General features: G+C 33.5%; 1 protein-coding gene across 5 annotated transcripts in view; it reads right to left on the reverse strand.

The window, feature by feature from the left end:
- ADK (adenosine kinase) overlaps positions 1-18,729 on the reverse strand; it is a 518,777-nt gene that overhangs the window by 142,204 nt on the left and 357,844 nt on the right. For all 5 annotated transcript variants that reach the window (XM_008696067.2, XM_008696069.2, XM_008696071.2 and 2 more), the window contains one exon: positions 12,382-12,552. In XM_008696067.2, coding sequence (XP_008694289.1) covers positions 12,382-12,552 — 171 coding nt within the window. The remainder of the gene's footprint in view (positions 1-12,381; positions 12,553-18,729) is intronic.

Consider the following 18,729-nt stretch of genomic DNA (forward strand, 5'->3'; position numbering starts at 1 on the left):
AATATGGATCTGGTGAGAGGTTGGCTTTCTGCAAATGTTTGAAAATCATGTATCTTAAGGACTCAGATTTGACAAAAAGATATAAAAATTAAAAAAAGAAATTCTCTTAGAATAAAACATGCACAGACTTGAGAGACAAAGAACTTCCAAAAATTAAAAATAATAACTTTACAAAGAACAGAAAGTTTCCTAACCAAAGAAATTATCTGAGTGAAGATGTATTCATGTACAGCACTTATCATATGTGGCACACATAATTTGTAGATTTACAGATTTTCATATTGAAATAGCAAAAATCTTCCATTTCACAGTTGCACAAAAACTGACAAAATACTTCAGCTAAAACAGAGTTTATCAAAGGTTAATTAAAATTAAAAGCACTATTGTTGCTTTTAAATTATTAACTTTTGTCATTTAAAAAAGAATCAATGGCTATTAGATCAAAATGGACTTAACAGTGTAAACAATAAATACCAATAAAATCCCCACCCCGACCCCCCAAATAGGTAAACAGAGAAGAAAAACCTAACCTATTCCATCTGGTTTAGTAAAAAGATGATTAAGAGATTACTTATAAGGAGACACAGCCATTAGTCAGGTTTAGAAAACATGGATTCAAATACCTAAAGCCAATTTCACATTTCTTTCAAAATGTCCTGATGCATTCCTCCAAAGCAGCATTCTTGCCTGGGGCTGCGTATCACTGTCCTAATGAGATTGAAGGGCTACTCAACACCACCACCACATTGACAAACTGCAGAATTATGATCGCTGTTTTGTGACTCATTCATTGATAAAATAGCTATTTTTTTTTAAAGTTAAATCATCACTTAGGAAAGAGTAATTTTAGTTTTCCTGGTCTATACTAGACATTTTTAATATAGTGAATCTTCTGTAGGGTCCAGAGATTTAAAATGGATTTCCCTGCAAGATAACATATAATATGGGAACATTGCCAGCAAAAGGACTGATGAAACAGAGTAATATATAGTCTTTATAAATAGAAATCATCTGTGAGATTCAAAATACTAGGTACAGGAGAGGGAGTTTTATCTAAAATGTTACCATTCTTAATCTGTCTGAAATAATTAAACTGCATTCTTCTGCCTGATTTTCAAGCTGTATTTTATTATTTAAACTATCTTAAAAGTGCATTGTATGGGTGATGTGACGTTTCACTGTGGAATTAACTGGTAATTCTTGACAAAGCAGTTATTATCATGAGATAATTGACCTTATTTGAGAGTTAAGCATCCTGAGGCAAAGTTGAGTGTACTTAATCCTGGCAGGTTAATTATCTAGTGATTATGGAGCCTTGAAAGGTATTACTCTTAAGAACCATTTGCAAAATGACACTGTTCAAAAAAAAATTTCTTAATTTAATAAAAATGAAAAACAAGAATAATCAAGTTCTTTAGTCATGTATTTCTACATAATGACTACAAAGCAGCTTGCATTAGCAGGCATCAATGGATATAATTACCTGCATGTAGAAAGTTCTTTATTAAGCTGATTACACGTGATTCCAGCTAACAAATGTTTGTTGCTGAAGGGAAATATTTTAAACTTTGGCAATTTCAGAAAAAAATTAAAAATAACAATATAACATGTAAAGAAGTTCTATACCAGAGTAGTTTCAAAACTACCTTAACAAGAGATTGTTAAATTCAGGTGTGCAGTTTAAAAGTACAAAAATACAACGTAACCAGTCATCAAAAAATTTTGAGGTAACAGAGAAATTTGTTTCTATGCATTTCTGAATCTCTGTTAAAAGCTAACCACGCAAATCAAAATCACAAAGAGATGTTACTTCACATCCATTAGGATGGCTAGTGTCAAAAAAGGGCAAAATGATAAATTTTAGGAAGGATACAGAGAAATTGGAACTACTATGCTTTGCTGGTGGGAACAGAAATGGTGCAGCTGCCGTGGAAAACAATTTGGTGGTTCCTCAAAAAGTTAAATATAGAATTATTATCATATAATCTGGCAATTCCACTTCTAGGTAAATGCCTAAAAGTCCTGAAAGCAGGTACTCAAACAGATGCTTGTGCAGCAGTGTTCACAAAAACCGAAAACAAACTGAATGTCTATTAACAGATGACTGAATAAATAAAGACAAAATCCTGATACATGTTACATGGATAAACACTGAAAACATTCAGTTAAGGTGAAATAACACACACAAACAGATAACTACTGTGTGATCCTACTTAAATGAAGAATCTAGAATAGGCAAATTCAGAGAGACAGACAATAGAATAGTGGTTATCAGGGATGTGGGGAGTTATTGTTTAATATGTACAGAGCTTCTGCTTGAGATGATGAAAGGTTCTGGAAATGGATACTGATGATGGCTGCACAACATTGTGGTTGTATTTAATGCTACCGAATTGTACACTTAAAAATGGTAAATTTTCTGTTGTGTATTTTTTACTACAATGAAAGAAAAGAAAGAAAAAAAGTAAGTTATATCACTTAATAATTATAGTTCATTTTTATCACATTAATGCAGTAATGGTATTCCTGTGGACACTTCTACTTTGTGTCTGGATTTGCCCAACCAAATATTTTCAGATATTCCCTGGAGAAGAATATCATTTTCCCTGGGCAAATCAGATAAAAGAAATAGTGAGGATGAGAAATGGGAAAAATCTAGCTTGAAAGGTACTACAGTTGAGCCTGTAATACTAACAATGAAAAAAGAATAACTATCTAAAGTTAAATATGGTAGGCATTTTATTTTAGATTTCAGAACAAGGACTTTCCTGATTTAGAATAAAATTGGTTAGTGTTACTGAATATTAGAATATGTGAGAAAATGAATCCTTAGGTTTTTAAAAACATTTTAAGCTCTAAGAAAAAACTTAAAGAATCATCTAGTATTTCTACATAAATCCCTCACTTAACACATGAGGAAATTAAAGGAATAGCAGTTGACTAATAAATCAACAAGTTGATTAAAATAAGGAAAAATTATGCATTATATTAATACCTAAAATATATCATTTGCTAATATTTAAAGTGGGGTCAAAACTTTGAGTATGTGTCTGCTGACTGATATTCTAGAATCTTTCTTATAGAACCAAACCCATAATTCATAGTTTCTGATTTCCAGTTTTAGTTTCTTAAAAGCAGAGTGAAAACTTGTAGACATTCATAAAGCTACTCCTGAGTGTAGATATTTATAGCTTTTCACTTCTTTTAATATTTTATAATTTTCATGCCCACATCTAATTCAAGAGCAACTTTTAAAAGCAATTTATCTTTATTGCATTTTGTACCCCAAATTAATTCATTAAGCAAATCCTCATTCTATTTGTACTCACATTTTATCAGATTATATAATAACTAAATAATTAATAATGAAGACAAACTGCATTAAAAAGGTTTAGGAATAAATAAATTGACTCTTGGTAAACAAAAAACATTGTGGGAACAGAAATAAGGTGGTATAACAATGAAGAGCCTAATATCCACGAGTTCTCCCTCATTTACTTGTAACTACTTGTTATGTTTCATCAAGGAAATGAGGTGTGCATGTTATCTAAGCAAGCTAGTTAAGCAAAAATTAATAGAGGAATAAGATCAACATTCCTAATAACACTACCAATATCACCTAACAAAAACTGAGTACTTTCTATGAGTAGAGCTGAAATTTTATACACATTAGAAAACCAGCCACAGATTGTGTAGATTAAATGATTTTTAAAAACATTTTATGTATTTATTTGAGAGAGAGAAAGAGAGACAGAGAGAACATGAGTTCTTGACAGCACAAACTAGGGTGGGAGGAGAGGGAGAAGCAGACTCCCCACCATGCAAGGAGCCTGACACAGGGCTCAATCCCCAGACCCTGGGATCATGACCTGAGCCGAAGGTAGAGACTTAACCAACTGAGCCACCCAGGTGCCCCTAAATGATGGTTTTTGTAACTTTAAAGCATTACTCAATGGTAAGGTATGATAATTTTTAATAGTCTGTAAAGTTAAAACCCAGGACTATCAAAGCACTTCTCCTTTGGCTTGATAATACCATGGAAATTAAGGAAATCGTTCATAGAAATAACAAATTTGATACAGGGTCAACAAAAAAATAAATTGGTAATTATTCATTTTAACATTGGTTCTTTGGAACTTTTTATTTGAGAGACTCGATTAATTCTTCCTACTTTTAGACTTCTATAAATGGAATCACATAGTATATTTTTTAAAAATTTTGAGATATAATTTTGGAGACAATAATTGTCATATAATAATCTGCACAAATTAAGAGTGTATAAGTAGACAGGTGTTGACACATGAATCAAGTTCTGAAACCATAACCACAGTCAAGATAAAGAACATATCCATTACTTCCAACATTTTCCTAACGTCTGTTTGTGTGATCGTTGCCTCACAGTGCATCTCTATCCCTAAGCAACCATGGATCTATTCTCTGTCACTACAGATTAGTTTGAATTTTCTAGAATTTAATTTAAATAGAATCATACAGAGTGTACTTTTGCCTGGCATCTCATCTTTCACTCAGCATATATATTCTAAGATTCATCCATGTAGGTGCATGTATAAATAGTTGACTTCTTTTATAGTTGAGCAGTATTCTACTGTATGGATATGTAACAATTTGTTTATCCAGTCACCAGTTGATGGACATTTGGGTTCTTTCCAGACATTGGGTATTACAAATAAAACTGCCATGAGCATTTGTGTATGTCTTTATATGAACATATGCTTTCATCTCTCTTGGGTAAATACCTACGAGTGGAATAGCAAGGTGATACGGTGGGTGTATATGTGACTTTCTAAGAAACTGGAAAACTATTTTTCAAAGCATTTATACTCTTTTACATTCTTACCAGCTGGATATGACAGTTCTAGCTCTATATTTTGCCAATATTTGGTATGGTCACATTTTTAAATTTTGGACACTCGAATAGCTATACAGTTGTATGGACTCAAGTTTTGCTTTTTTGGATATAGATATTCAATTGCTACAGCACAATTTGTTAAAAAGACTACTCCCCATGGAATGACCTCTGAAACGTCTTTGAAAAAATCAATTATGGGTCTATTTATGTAAATGACTATCCCTTCTGTTTCATGATCTATTTGTCTATCTTTAGGCCAATGCCACATTGTATTGATTACTGTAGCTTTATAGTAAGTATTGAAACCATATAGTATAGGTCCTATGAGTTTTTTTTTTTTTTTTTCAAAGTTGGCCTGGCTGTTCTAGTCCAGGGCTTTCCATATGAATTTTAGAATAAGTTTGATGACTTCTACCCCAAAAAACTGCTGGGATTCTGATTAAGTTATGTTGGATCCATACTCCAATTTTAGAACTGACACTTAACAAGTCTTAAAATCCATGAACATGCTATTTCTTTCCATTTAATTCTTCTTTAAGTTTTCTCAACAATGTTTTGTAGTATTTAGCATATACAAACTTTGCACATCTTTTCTCAGGTTTATTCCAAATATGTCATACATTTTTATGATATCAGAAATAACATTTTTAAATTTATTTTTTAAAGTTTTATTTAAGTAATCTCTACACCCCACGTGGGGTTAAACTCACAACCCTGAGATCAAGAGTAGTAGCATCCTCCTCCAACTGAGCCAGCCAGGCACCCTGGTATCAGAAATAGTATTATAAAAAAATTAATTAATTAATTGTTATTTATTTATTTCTCTCCAGGAGAGATAAAATCCCAAGCAGACTCCTTGCTGAGCGCAGAGCCTGATGCAGGGCTCGATCCCATGACTCTGAAATCATGAGCTGAAATCAAGAGCTGGACACTTAATTGACTGAGCCACCCAGGCACCCCAGAAATAGTATTTTTAAATATCAATTTCTAAGTGTTTGCTGCTAATATATAGAAATACAATTGGTTTTTGTATGTTTATCTTGTATCCTACAGCCTTGCTAAACTCCCTTTTAGTCGTAATAGCTTTTTGCAGATTTTACAGAATAAAAAAAAAATAATGGTGTTTGATAATAGAGATAATTTTACTTCTTCCTTTTTAATCTGGATGTTTCTCATGCCTTACCAGCACTGTACAATGCTGAACAGAAGTTAAGAGTTTTGTTTTCTTCCTGATCTTATAAGGAATATATTCAGTCTTTCATCACCAACTATGATGTTAGCTGTACATTATTTGTGAATGTCTTTTGTTGGACTGAAGAAGTTTTCTTCTATTAGTATTCTGAAGGCTTTTATCAGGAAAGGATGTTGGATTTCATCAAATGTTTTCTCCATCTCTATTCAGATGATCATGTTTTCTTCTTAGTTTTACTAAGGTGGATTATATTGATTGATTTCTGCATTCCTAATCATGACAATTATCCTTTCTACATATTGTTGGATTTGATTTGCTAAATTTATCTTAAGAATTTTTGGATCTATTTTTATGAGGGATATTGGTCCACAGCTTTTTAATTCTTTGATTTTTGGTACTATTTCTTATTCAATAGTTTGTATAGAACTATTATTATTTCTTCCTTAAATTTGTGCCAGAATTCAACACAGCAGCAATCTGGCTCTTGGATTTCTTTGTGGGAAAGGTTTTAACTAAAAATTCAATTTCTTTAATAGGTAACCTGAATAGTCCTATTTCTATTTTTTCTTGAGTGTGCTTTGGTACTGTATGTTTTTCAAGGAATTTGTCCATTACATTGGAATAATATTGTTAGGAGAGGAACCACAGTATCTTCTACTCTAGTCTAATTTGCTCCATTAGTGTTCTGAGTACTCTATCTGGAGCCCCATGAATTATGAGGTTATTTACTCTGGCTCACAGAACAAGAATGATTACAGGTTCTACATGTACTCTGAGGATTATTCCCTCTAATCTTTTCAGGTGGTTCTCAGCCTTCACTAGTTTCCTGATAAATATGCACTGATTAGTTCTCAGCTGAAGATTTGGGTGGGACTCCGCCAATCTGTGTTTTCCGTCTATGCAGCTCTTTTCTCTCTGGCACTCTGACTTGCAAACTATAGCTGTCCAGCTGTTAGATTTCCTGAATTTTTAGCTCCGTCTCCTCAGTTCAAAAGACTGCCAAGAGGGTCCCCCCTTTGTGCTGTCGCCTGGAAATTCTCTCCAAGCAATAAATTGAGGTAATCATAGGGATCACCTCATTCATTTCTTGTCTCACAAGGATCAGTGTGAAGAGAGAACCTTGGTGGACAAGGCATTTTTACATTTTTAATATTAAGGTTATCAGGAAAGCTTTAAAGCATCATTAGTAGTGTATAACCTTCTGAAAAAGGGAAGGTGGTATCAAGCAGAAAATAAGAGCCAAGTTTGTTTTGTTTTGGCTAACTGCTAACATTTTGAAAATTTATAGTAAGCACAAAATTTTTTTAAAGATTTTATTTATTTGAGAGAGGGAGAGAGTGCACACATGTGCAAGAGCACAAACTGGGGTGGGGGGTGAGGCAGAGGGAAAGGGAGATGCAGACACCCCACTGAGCAGGCAGCCTGAAAAAGGGCTCAATCCCATGACCTGGGATCATGACTTGAGCCAAAGGCAGATGCTAAGTGACTGAGCCTCCCAGATGCCCCAATAAGCACAGACTTGGGGGTGAGGCGGAGAAAGAAAGATAAAACAATGCCATATGTATTCTCTGAGGAATATATTTTACACCTCATTGCATTTTAGAAATAAAATGTCCCTTTTTCTCCTGGAGACCTAAAGATAGTTTATGATTACTAAAGTATTCAAGAAGAACAATGAGAGATGAGATTAAAGAAATAAAACAATACCACACTTGCCTTTTATAATCAATATGGAATCATTTACATTTATCCTTATTAAATTTCATCACTCAACTGATATTTCCAGTCTATTAAAGTTTTCAAAAGTCTCATTTGACATTCAACTTACTTGATATTTGTTAAAGTATTGCATTATTTGCATTCTCTGCATTTGCATTATCTGCAAATACAGCTTTATCTGAATCACTGATAGCTGAGCAAAGCTCAGAGTAAACACCGAGGTATATCACTAGAAAACTATTTATTTATGAGCAGACATTTTGAGACTGGTTCAACAAAATACCAAATATATCTAACTGCCCTGTATCCAATATTTATTAACCTATAATCCACATTATGACAGATGGTCTCAAATATACTATACATCCATTGTTTATTGGTCTGCCATAATAGGTACTACATATCTACTGAAATGAATTCAAATGAATAGTAATTACACCAACAAAGTAAAAAGCTATCCTGACAGCACTTGTAGCTTGTAATTTTACAACTTCCTCTTCTAGGTAGGAAAACCAATTCCTTTAATTATATATACTATATATAGATTATAATAGCATAATATTCTCCAAGTCCTAGTCTAACTTTACTGGTTTATAGAAACAATCATTTCAACAACATAGCAAAATAAATATAAGACAAAATTTTACCATTTTAAGTGTTCAAATCAGTGACATTAAGTGCATTCATAATGTTGTACAACCATCACCATTATCCATTTCCAGACCTTTTTTGTTAGCCCAAATAGAAGCTTTGTACCCATTAAGCACAACTCCTAATTCCCCCTTTCTTGCAGTGCCCGGTAACCACTATTCATTTGTTTCTATGAATTTGACTATTCTAGGCACCTCATATAAGTGGAGTCCTTAGAGGAAAATCCAGTAGTTGTGTATGGCTTATTTCACTCAACATAATGTTCGCAAAATTAATTCATGTTGTATTATGTATCAGAGTTCCATTTCTTTTTAAGGCTGAATAATATTCCATTTTACGTACATATCAAATTTTATCTATTCATTTGGCTACTGGAAATAATGCTACCATAAATATTGGTGTACAAGTATTTGAGTCCCTGCTTTCAGGATTTTTGGATATATACCTATTAGGAGAACTGCTGGATCATATGGTAATAATTCTATGTTTAACATTTTGAAGAACCACCAAATTGTTTTCCACAGCAGCTGCACCATTTTACATTCCAATCAACAAATGCAAAAAGGTTTCAATTTCTCCACCTCCTTGGCAATACTTTTTTTCCCCTCCGTATTTTTGAAAATAAGCATCCTAATGTGTATCAAGTGGTATCTCATTTTGGTTTTTTAATGCATTTCAGTAATGAGTAGTGACGGTAAGCATCTTTTCATGTGCTTATTAGCCATTTATATATCTTCTTTGGAGAAATGTTTATTTAGGTCCTTTGACAATTTATGAACCGGGTTGTTTCCTTGTTAAGATATATATTCTGGATGTGAATACCTTACCAGATATATCATTTGCAAATATTTCCTTTCACTCCATGGGCTTTCACTTTTTTTTTTAAGTTTTATTTAAATTCAGTTAGTTAACATACAGTGTAATATTAGTTTCAGGTGTGCATTATAGTCATTCAACACTTCATAGTGGCCTCATAGAATGAATTTGGAAGTTTTCCTTCCATTTCTATTTTTTGGAATAGTTTGAAAATAGGGATTAACTTGTTATTAACTTTTCTTCATATATTTTTTAAGATTTTATTTATTTATTTGAGAGAGAGAAAGAATGAGCAGAGACACAGAGGGAGAGGGAGAAGCAGACTCCCCATGGAGCAGGGAGCCTGATGTGGGGCTAGATCCCAGGACCCTGAGATCATGACCTGAGCCGAATGCAGACACTTAACCCACTGAGCCACTCAGGCACCCCTTAACTTTTCTTTAAATGTTTATTAAAATTTGCCTGTGAAGCCATCTGATCCTGGACTTTTGTTTGTTGGGAGTTTTTTGATTACTGATTCAGTTTCCTTGCTTGTTACGGGTCTGTTCAAGTTTTCTATTTCTTCCTGTTTCAGTTTTGGTAGTTTATATGTTTCTAAGAATTTACCCATTTCTTCCAGGTTGTTCAATTTGCTGGCATATAGTTTTTCATCATATTCTAATTGTTTGTATTTCTGTGATGTTGGCTGTTATTTCTCCTCTCATTTGTGATTTTATTTATTCGGGTGCTTTCTCTTTTCTTTTTGATAAGCCTGACTTGAGGTTTATTAGTTTTACTAATTTTTTCAAAGAACCAGCTCCTGATCTGTTCTATTGTTTTTTTAGTTTCTATATCATTTATTTCTGTTGTAATCTTTTTTTTTAAAAAAAGATTTTATTTATTTGACACAGAGAGAGAGACAGCCAGTGAGAGAGGGAACACAAAGAGGAGGAGTGGGAGAGGAAGAAGCAGGCTCCCAGCGGAGCAGGGAAACTGATGTGGGGCTCGATCCCAGGTCCCTGGGATCACGCCCTGAGCCAAAGGCCAACGCTTAACGACTGAGCCACAGAGGCGCCCCTCTGTTGTAATCTTTATTATTTCCTTCCTTCTGCTGGCTTTAGGCTTTACTTTTTTGATAGTGTCCTTTGATGCACAAAAGTTTTTAATTTTGATGAAGTCCAATTATTTTTTTTTGTTCTTGCTTTTGGAGTTTGTTTTTTTTTTAAAGTGAAGACCATTTTGATATCATCGGCATTTTCTGCGAACCTAAGAATCTTGTACCTCTATTTTTTTCTATTCTTCTAAATCTTTGCCAAACTTTCAGCATTATTCTCTGGTTCTATAAATGCTTTCCATCTTTTTTTTTACACGTGTTTAACAAATGAGCTCTTTTTTTTCCTTAGATTTTTAAAATTTATTTTGAGAGTGTGCATGCATGCATGTACAAGTAGGGGGAGGGGCAGAGGGAGAAAGAGAATCTCCAGCAGACTGTGCTGAGCATGGAGCCCCATGTGGCTCTATCTTACAACTCTGAGATCATGACCTGAGCTGAAACCAAGAGTCAGATGCTTAACTGAATGAGCCATGCACATGCCCCAAATATGAGCTCTTATTAAAACATTTTCTGTGTGCTCTGCAATATTTTGCTTTTAAGGCCCCTCCCCATTTTCTTCCTAATTATGGTCATTTGATATTATAAAGTCAGAACTGAATTTTTGATGGTATTCAATTCTCTCAAGTTATCCTTAATTCTAAAATCTCATTCTTTGGAATGGTATTTATCTTTTTAGAAGTTTTAAATATTTGTCTTTTTAAAGTACAGAACATATATTTAAGTACTACCAGTTTGATTTTTCTTGACTACAAAAAATCTCTGATTTCAAATATCAATTTCTCCCAAGGATTCTCAGATCACCATACTGATGACCAATTCTCTCATGTTATTTTAAAAGGCCAGATAGCACTTTTCCTAGTTACTTCCTTTTTCCTTCAGAAAATAAAACCAGCAATAAAGGAAATGTGAAATGTAGATTTTAATCAAATGAGACTTCCAGCAGATACTCAGGAGTTCAAGGCCATTACCACTATTTCTTGCCATTATGTCAGTTTGTAAATCATCAAGAATGTAGCATTTCCTTCAAAGTGTCTTTGAAGATACTCATACCATATTATTTCTACAAATCACCAAGGTGATCTCATAAATTATGTCTAGGTCTAATTTATGTTATTCTATACAGACAACAAAGTTATCTTATTTGGATATTAAATCAGTTATATAATCAAACTGTGTTACAACAATATAATTCAAATCAAAATGGACTTCTGGGATAGTACAACATGTTCAGTTTACACATAAAGACTCTGAGATTCATGAAAGTTAAGTGATACTGCCTAGGTCATTTTTATTTTTTTAATCTTTTTCATGGATGTTTAAAATCTACAGGTTAAACAGAAGCTATAAATATTATATGAGCAAAAAAATTATTTTCCACTAATTTAGAATAAAAGAAAGTATAATCTTGGTAAAAAGGAAAAGCTGTGAAAGTCTTAAAAAACCCCATTTTATCAACTTCAAATACAACATACAAATATTAGCAAAAATGATATTAATAAAAATTTAATACAAATCATAATATACCAACATTTACTCACAATTTAGACTCACACTTCAAATAAATAGTTAAATTCATAAAACTAATTGTCCTTTATCTTAATCCATGAAAATTTCAGGGGAAAATATTATTTTACTGGTCAGAAGACAAATCAGTTGATGTGAAGGGATCAGGATAAGGGGATGGGTTGACTGAAAGGGGTGACAGAAATGATTTTTATTCTTGATTGTGGTCATGGCTACATGTCAGGTATGCATTCTCACAGAAATGTACATTAAAAAGTTAATTTTACTATATGTAAATTATAAACCTCAATAATCTAACCTTTTAAAAGACCAAATTTTTACTATGAAAGAAAACTAGTATATACTGAAGGAAATACTAAAAATACTGAATTAGAGGGGTCTAAGCTGAGGTAGTTTTGTTGTGTAATTTTCAATTATATTTATGCAAATATTTCAGTTTTTATCTCTAAACTTACACACAAACCAAAAAAACAACCCAACTGAAAAAAACACTTATTTTTTTAAAAAGTAACTCACCGTCTCATTTCCAAAAAGGATGTCAATATAAGGCATAACTTTCATCAATGGTTCCTTGTAGAACTGACTAATGAATGGTGCAGACAAATTCAAAGTGAAAACTCTGTTGTTTTCAGAAGCATGTTTAGCCACTTTTAATACCGACTCGGGGGAAACTGTAAGAAAAAAGCCCTGGATAAAGAAAAAAAGGAGGGGAAATTAAAAATGCCATCTCCACAGAGTCATTCTCAGTCAGAATAAAAGACACCTATAAAAAAATACAATCATCTATATAATACAAACTTTAAAATACAGTTATAAAACGCAAGGCAGAAAACAGCAGCATTTGATTAGGAAAAAATCTATCATATGAGTACAATATGCTTAGAATGTGCCATTATGTCAGAGTATAACACATCACTTATTTCATATTAGATTTGTATACTCAATGCTGAAAGAATTTCGGGAATCCACATAAGAAAGAATATTTCAAAGGTCACATCTGAGACAATAATTACACTTAAATTAGGGAAATAGTAATAAAGGCAGATTGGATCCTTTCAGCTTCTTATAAACAGTTTGGATTCTTTTTTTTTTTTTTTTTAAGATTTATTTATTTGTCAGAGAGAGAGAGAGTGAGAGAGAGAGAGTTTGAGCACTCACAAGCAGGGGGAGCAGCAGGCAGAGAGAGAAAAAGGCTCCTCGCCAAACAAGGAGGCTGGTGAGGGACTCGATCCCAGGACCCTGGGATCATGACCTGAGCCAAAGGCAGACGCTTAAATGACTGAGCCACCCAGGTGTCCCAACAGTTTGGATTCTTATAAGTGACATACCACTTATTAAAAAATGAAATTAGTTTACTAAAATCATTGCTTGTTAACTTATGCTGGAAGTGAATTTTTTAGGAAGATTCTGATTTGAAATTTTCAAATAATGAAAAAATAATTCAGTAATAATAGAAAAATATTTTAATTACAATTTTATGTCAGGAACGCTATATTTTAAAATGCTATTTATCTACATCTTAAATGTTAAAAAAAGCCATTTAAAAATAGACTTGTGTTCACAGCTTTGTAGTATAGCTTGAAATCAGGTAACTTGATGCCCCCAGTTTTGTTTTTCCTTTTCAACAATTCCTTGGCGATTCAGGGCCTTTTCTGGTTCCACACAAATTTAAGGGCTGTTTGTACCAGCTCTTTGAAAAATGTCATTGGTATTTTGATCGGGATGGTATTGAAAGTGTAGATTGCTCTGAGGTAGCATAGTCATTTTAACTATGTTTATTCTTCCGATCCATGAGCATGGAATGTTTTTCCATCTTTTTGTGTCTTCTTCAATGTCTTTCAAGAGTGATCTGTAGTTTCTAGAGTACAGATCCTTTACCTCACTGGTTAAGTTAATTCCAAAATACCGTATGATTTTTGGTGCTATTGTAAATGGAATCGATTCCCTAATTTCTCTTTCTTCAGTCTCATTGTTCATTAGCCATCAGGCAAATTCAAATCAAAACCACATTGAGATACCACCTTACGCCAGTTAGAATTGCAAAAATTGACAAGGCAAGAAACAACAATTGCTGGAGAGGATGTGGAGACAGGGGATCCCTCTTACACTGTTGGTGGGAATGCAAATTGGTACAGCCACTGTGGAAAACAGTGTGGAGGTCCCTTAAAAAGTTAAAAATTGAGCTACCCTATGATCCAGCCATTGCACTATTGGGTATTTACCCCAAAGATACAGTTGTAGTGAAGAGAAGGGCCATATGCACCCCAATGTTCATAGCAGCATTGTCCACAATAGCTAAATTGTGGAAGGAGCCGAGATGCCCTTCAATAGATGACTGGATTAAGAAGATGTGGTCCATATATACAATGGAATATTACTCAGCCATCAGAAAGAACGATTACCAACATTTGCAGCAACACGGACGGGACTAGAGGAGATAATGCTAAGTGAAATAAGTCAAGCAGAGAAAGACAATTATCATATGGTTTCACTCATTTATGGAACATAAGAAATAGCAGGGAGATCAGTAGGAGAAGGAAGAGAAGAATGAAGGGGGGGTAAACAGAAGGAGGAATGAACCACGAGAGACTATGGACTCTGGGAAACAAACTGAGGGCTTCAGAGGGGAGAGGGGCGGGGGATTGGGATAGGCCGCTGATGGGTATTAAGGAGGGCACATATTGCATGGAGCACTGTGTGTTATATGCAAATAATGAATCATGGGACATTACATCAAAAACTAAGGATGTACTGTATGGTGACTAACATAACATAATAAAAAATTATTATTAAAAAAAAAAGTAATTTCCCCTAAATGTGCAATAAAGCATCAGATGTGACCTATAAAAAAATGACTTAGGCCTTCTAGATAAAAGTGCAAGCAAAAACGTGGATGCTTACATGGGAAATTGGTTTGAATGGTGCACGAGTGAAGGAATACACAAAGAGCAACAGAAGATAAAGTTGGAAAGGCCAGTTGAGTCAAGAATGAAAAATGCCTCGAGTGGCAGGCAAGGAGTCAATTATGTGGGGTGGGGATATATGATGGGTAATGAAGACTTCCTTGAAAGAAAGGAATAACAACTTTGTGTGAAAATTTAAAGGAAAGTTAATCTGGACAGCAACAATTCAACAGCAGTCAAAAGCAGAAAAGAAAAATGTAAAGGAGAGAACAAGAGGAAGGCAAATGAGGACAGTAAATGATGACAGAGAAATCTAACAAGGAAATTTTAAGAAGTTACGTAAAGGTACCCAGTGCTATCAATGGATAGAGAAAGAAAGGATGAGGAAAAGCCACTGGATTTGATGATTAAGAGAAAGTACTTATGGGATAAAGGTAAAAAAAAAAAGTCAGCTGTTAAAGAAAGAATGGTGAGAAAGCAGGGGTAAAGATTACAAATTATTTTTGGAAGATTTATTAATGAAAAATAATAGACCCATCTGAAAATTACTGAGCAATTATTGTGTTCCAGGCACTATACCAAAAGCTTTATGTATCTTAACTCAGTTATCATTTTTTTTCCTTATATCAAACCTATGAGGTGAAGACTGCTATTCTCATTTTATGAATGAAAAAGGCAAAATAGGCAAGGGAAGAAATGTCCACCCAGGTCATACGGTCTCTATGTGATGGAGCTTAGATTCAAATAACTACAGATAATGTCCCTAGTTTGAATAGGTAATAGAAAAGAGCAAAAAGATATTTTACTGGGGGAGAGAAGTGTGAGAGTTGTTTTTAAGAAGAGTGTTAAATCGAAGGATCTACTGGAGAAAGAGAAGAATGAGGAAACAAGACAAGGAGGATGATGAGAAAGAATAAGGAACCAGAGAAGTTAGGGCAGTGGGAACCAGAAGGAAAGAAAGTTAACTTATAAACGGAAGAAATAACCTTGAAAATGTAAAGGAAACTTCTTTTAAAATTACAAAAGGGCTACTGAAATATTCAACTACAACTAAGGGACTAACCACTTCCATCATGTAAACTTTAAAAAGTTTAAAAAGACAAAAACACATTTTTTTCTATTACTTTCAAATTGAATATTAAAAGACTATTAAAAAATTAACTTTGAGGTAGGAGTCATGTATACTTGGATTTGAAGGGTTCAGTGCCCTTATAAACTCTGAGATATTAAGAGAGAATTATATAGTATAATTGTTTCTTATTACTTTAAAGTATTGTTAATGAAATTCTAATAAAAATGTTTCCTTATTATAATAACATAATATTTTCTCATTATTTAAAAATCCCAATCCATTAATTCTTTACCAATATTCAACCGTTCTAAAAGGTAACAAGTCTTAGTCTTAGGTAACGTTCTTTTTTTAAATGTTTTCACCTTACTTTTTTAACCAACTACCATGTCACTTGCAAACTATGAACATCCAAGCTGTTTCCTTTGCTATTTTTGTCACTTGGAGAATTAAAACGAACAGTTTATATAGCATCTTGTCTCCATAGTAATATGTATGTACTTGCTTTTTAGTCTTTCATTTAATGAGGAGCGTTTAAAGCTAATCCCCCTCCCATTTCTCCCCAAACTATTCCAGCATGAAATAAAAACCTCCCAGAGCTAGTATTCTGCCAGCTGTGGATTAACCACAGACAGCCATAGAATGGTCTACACAAATAGTAACCTGGTCAAATAATTAGGCTTCTCACCAACTTTGGACTGAAAATTTGATCTGTGCTAAAATACATCTGATTGTAATTTAAGGTACTGAACAGTATGCCCCTGGAGTCTAAATTTGGCCTCATTCCAAATGTGTGTATGTGTGTTTTACTTTAAAATGCGACACAAGAGTATTGTGATGTGGACAATATAACTTCCATTTTGTTAATTTTATAAAGAATACACAAAGAACTATCAACTTTTAAATGAGGAAAATTCACAATTTAAATTAATTCCATTTTTGAATAGTCTCTTGTTTTACATTAAGTAAATATTTAGTATTTAAACAATTTAGGATTTGTATTTCGTTATAGTGCAAAGGCTTAAAGTTGATGCCAACCATAATTTTCCTTCCTAGATTTATATCCTTTGCTAGGCCACACGTTCTAGACTGTATTATCACCAAAAATAAAAACAGTGCCATTATAAAAAATTTTTTTCAAGTGTCAGGTTTGCAATAAAAATATGCCAATAGTTTAAATGGCTATAGTTTAGAAAAATACTCTATATAATCAACAAACTCTTGTGATTTTTCTAATCAGGAATTTCGGTCTATACAACAGTTAATTCTATTATTCTTTGTCCCTACGAGCACCAGAAAGCAAAGCAGATTCTAACACTTAAGAGATCTGGTAATATTAATCAGCACTGAGAGTGAGGCAAGATGATTTTATCCATTAAAATGGTAAACAAAACAGAACAAAAAGGTAAGAGTAGGAGGGATGGGGAAAGACTAAGGCAGAGCCAAAGAACCATTTTAGCATAGCCAGACCTAATGTTTAGAAATCTCAAATACATGTGTTCGAACTGCGCAGGTCCACTTATGCACACATCTTTTTGGATAAATACAGTACAGTCCTATAAATGTATTTTTTCTTTCTTATAATTTTCTTAATAATATGTTCTTTTCTCTAGCTTACTTTATTGTAATACGTATTTAATAGACTGTTTATGTTATCGGTAAGGCTCCTGCTCAACAGTAGTTAAATACTATCAGTTAAGTTTTGGGTGAATCAAGAGTTACGCTCACATTTTTGACTGCGCAGGGTTTTGGCCCCCCTCAACCCCTGCATTCTTCAAGAATCAACTGTAAATAAATCGTCATCCAACTACTCTAAGGATTTCTTCATGTGACTTATTATTTTTTTTAAAGATTTATTTATTTATTTGAGAGAGAGACAGAGCGAGCATAAGCAGGGGGAGTGGGAGAGGGAGAAGCAGGCTCCCTGCTCAGCAGGGAGCCCCATGTGGGGCTCAATCCTAGGACCCTGGGGGATCATGACCTGAGCTGAGTGCAGACGCTTAACTGACTGAGCCACCCAGGAACCCGTCTTGGTGTAGCTTAAATGTCACACAGGAGGATGTAAGAAATTAAATTGTTTAATATACTAAAAGATAAGGAAAAGACTTGCTCTTCTAGCTCTTTACCAGTATAAACTTTAATTCAGGAAAATCATTTCGGGTTCTTTTTAATTGTCCTTACCTAAGAGTACAAATTCTGTTTATTATTTCCATTAACAATTATCTAAAGAACAGAAGTCCCTGTGTGGGCACGTGCGCGCGTGTACATTGTAAATTTTAGGGATCCTGGAAGTCTTGGAAGTATAAAAATATTGATTAAAAAGAGACTAAAGCTACACAGAGTATCATGCCTTATAATTATCAAACGTAAGTACACAGTGATATTGGGGGAGAAAGGACCTTTTATTTAGAAAAGGACTCTAATTAAAATATAACAGGGTAGAAATAGATCATGTTATTTTGAAGCATTCGAACCAATCTACTTGAACCTATTTGGGTAAAATTTCACACACAGTAGCAGGAGACATAGGTCAGTAACCTTTTGAGTTTTATCTACAAGTAGTAAGCTCTGGATTTTGACTAAAGATTAAGAACTTGTAATTTAGTTTTCTTTCTTGCAAATACAGAACTATATAAATTCCAGTTTGATTAAAGAGTTTCCTTTCTCTTTTTTAAAAAAACATAGACGATCTATAATAAAATGAAGTAAATATCAAAATTCTGGAGTAGAAATGACTTTTGAGCCTAAACAGAGAAAATTATCTAAAGATTTGCTATAGAAAAACTAACCTTCAGATGATTCTCTTCCAATGCTAGGAGAGGTAAACAAAAGCAAAGAAAAGACCAGGAAAAATGTCTATAGTAAATATGATAAGGGTTAATATCTATAATC

Source organism: Ursus maritimus, unplaced genomic scaffold, assembly GCF_017311325.1.
Source record: "Ursus maritimus isolate PB19 unplaced genomic scaffold, ASM1731132v1 scaffold_7, whole genome shotgun sequence".
Classification (NCBI taxonomy): domain Eukaryota; kingdom Metazoa; phylum Chordata; class Mammalia; order Carnivora; family Ursidae; genus Ursus; species Ursus maritimus.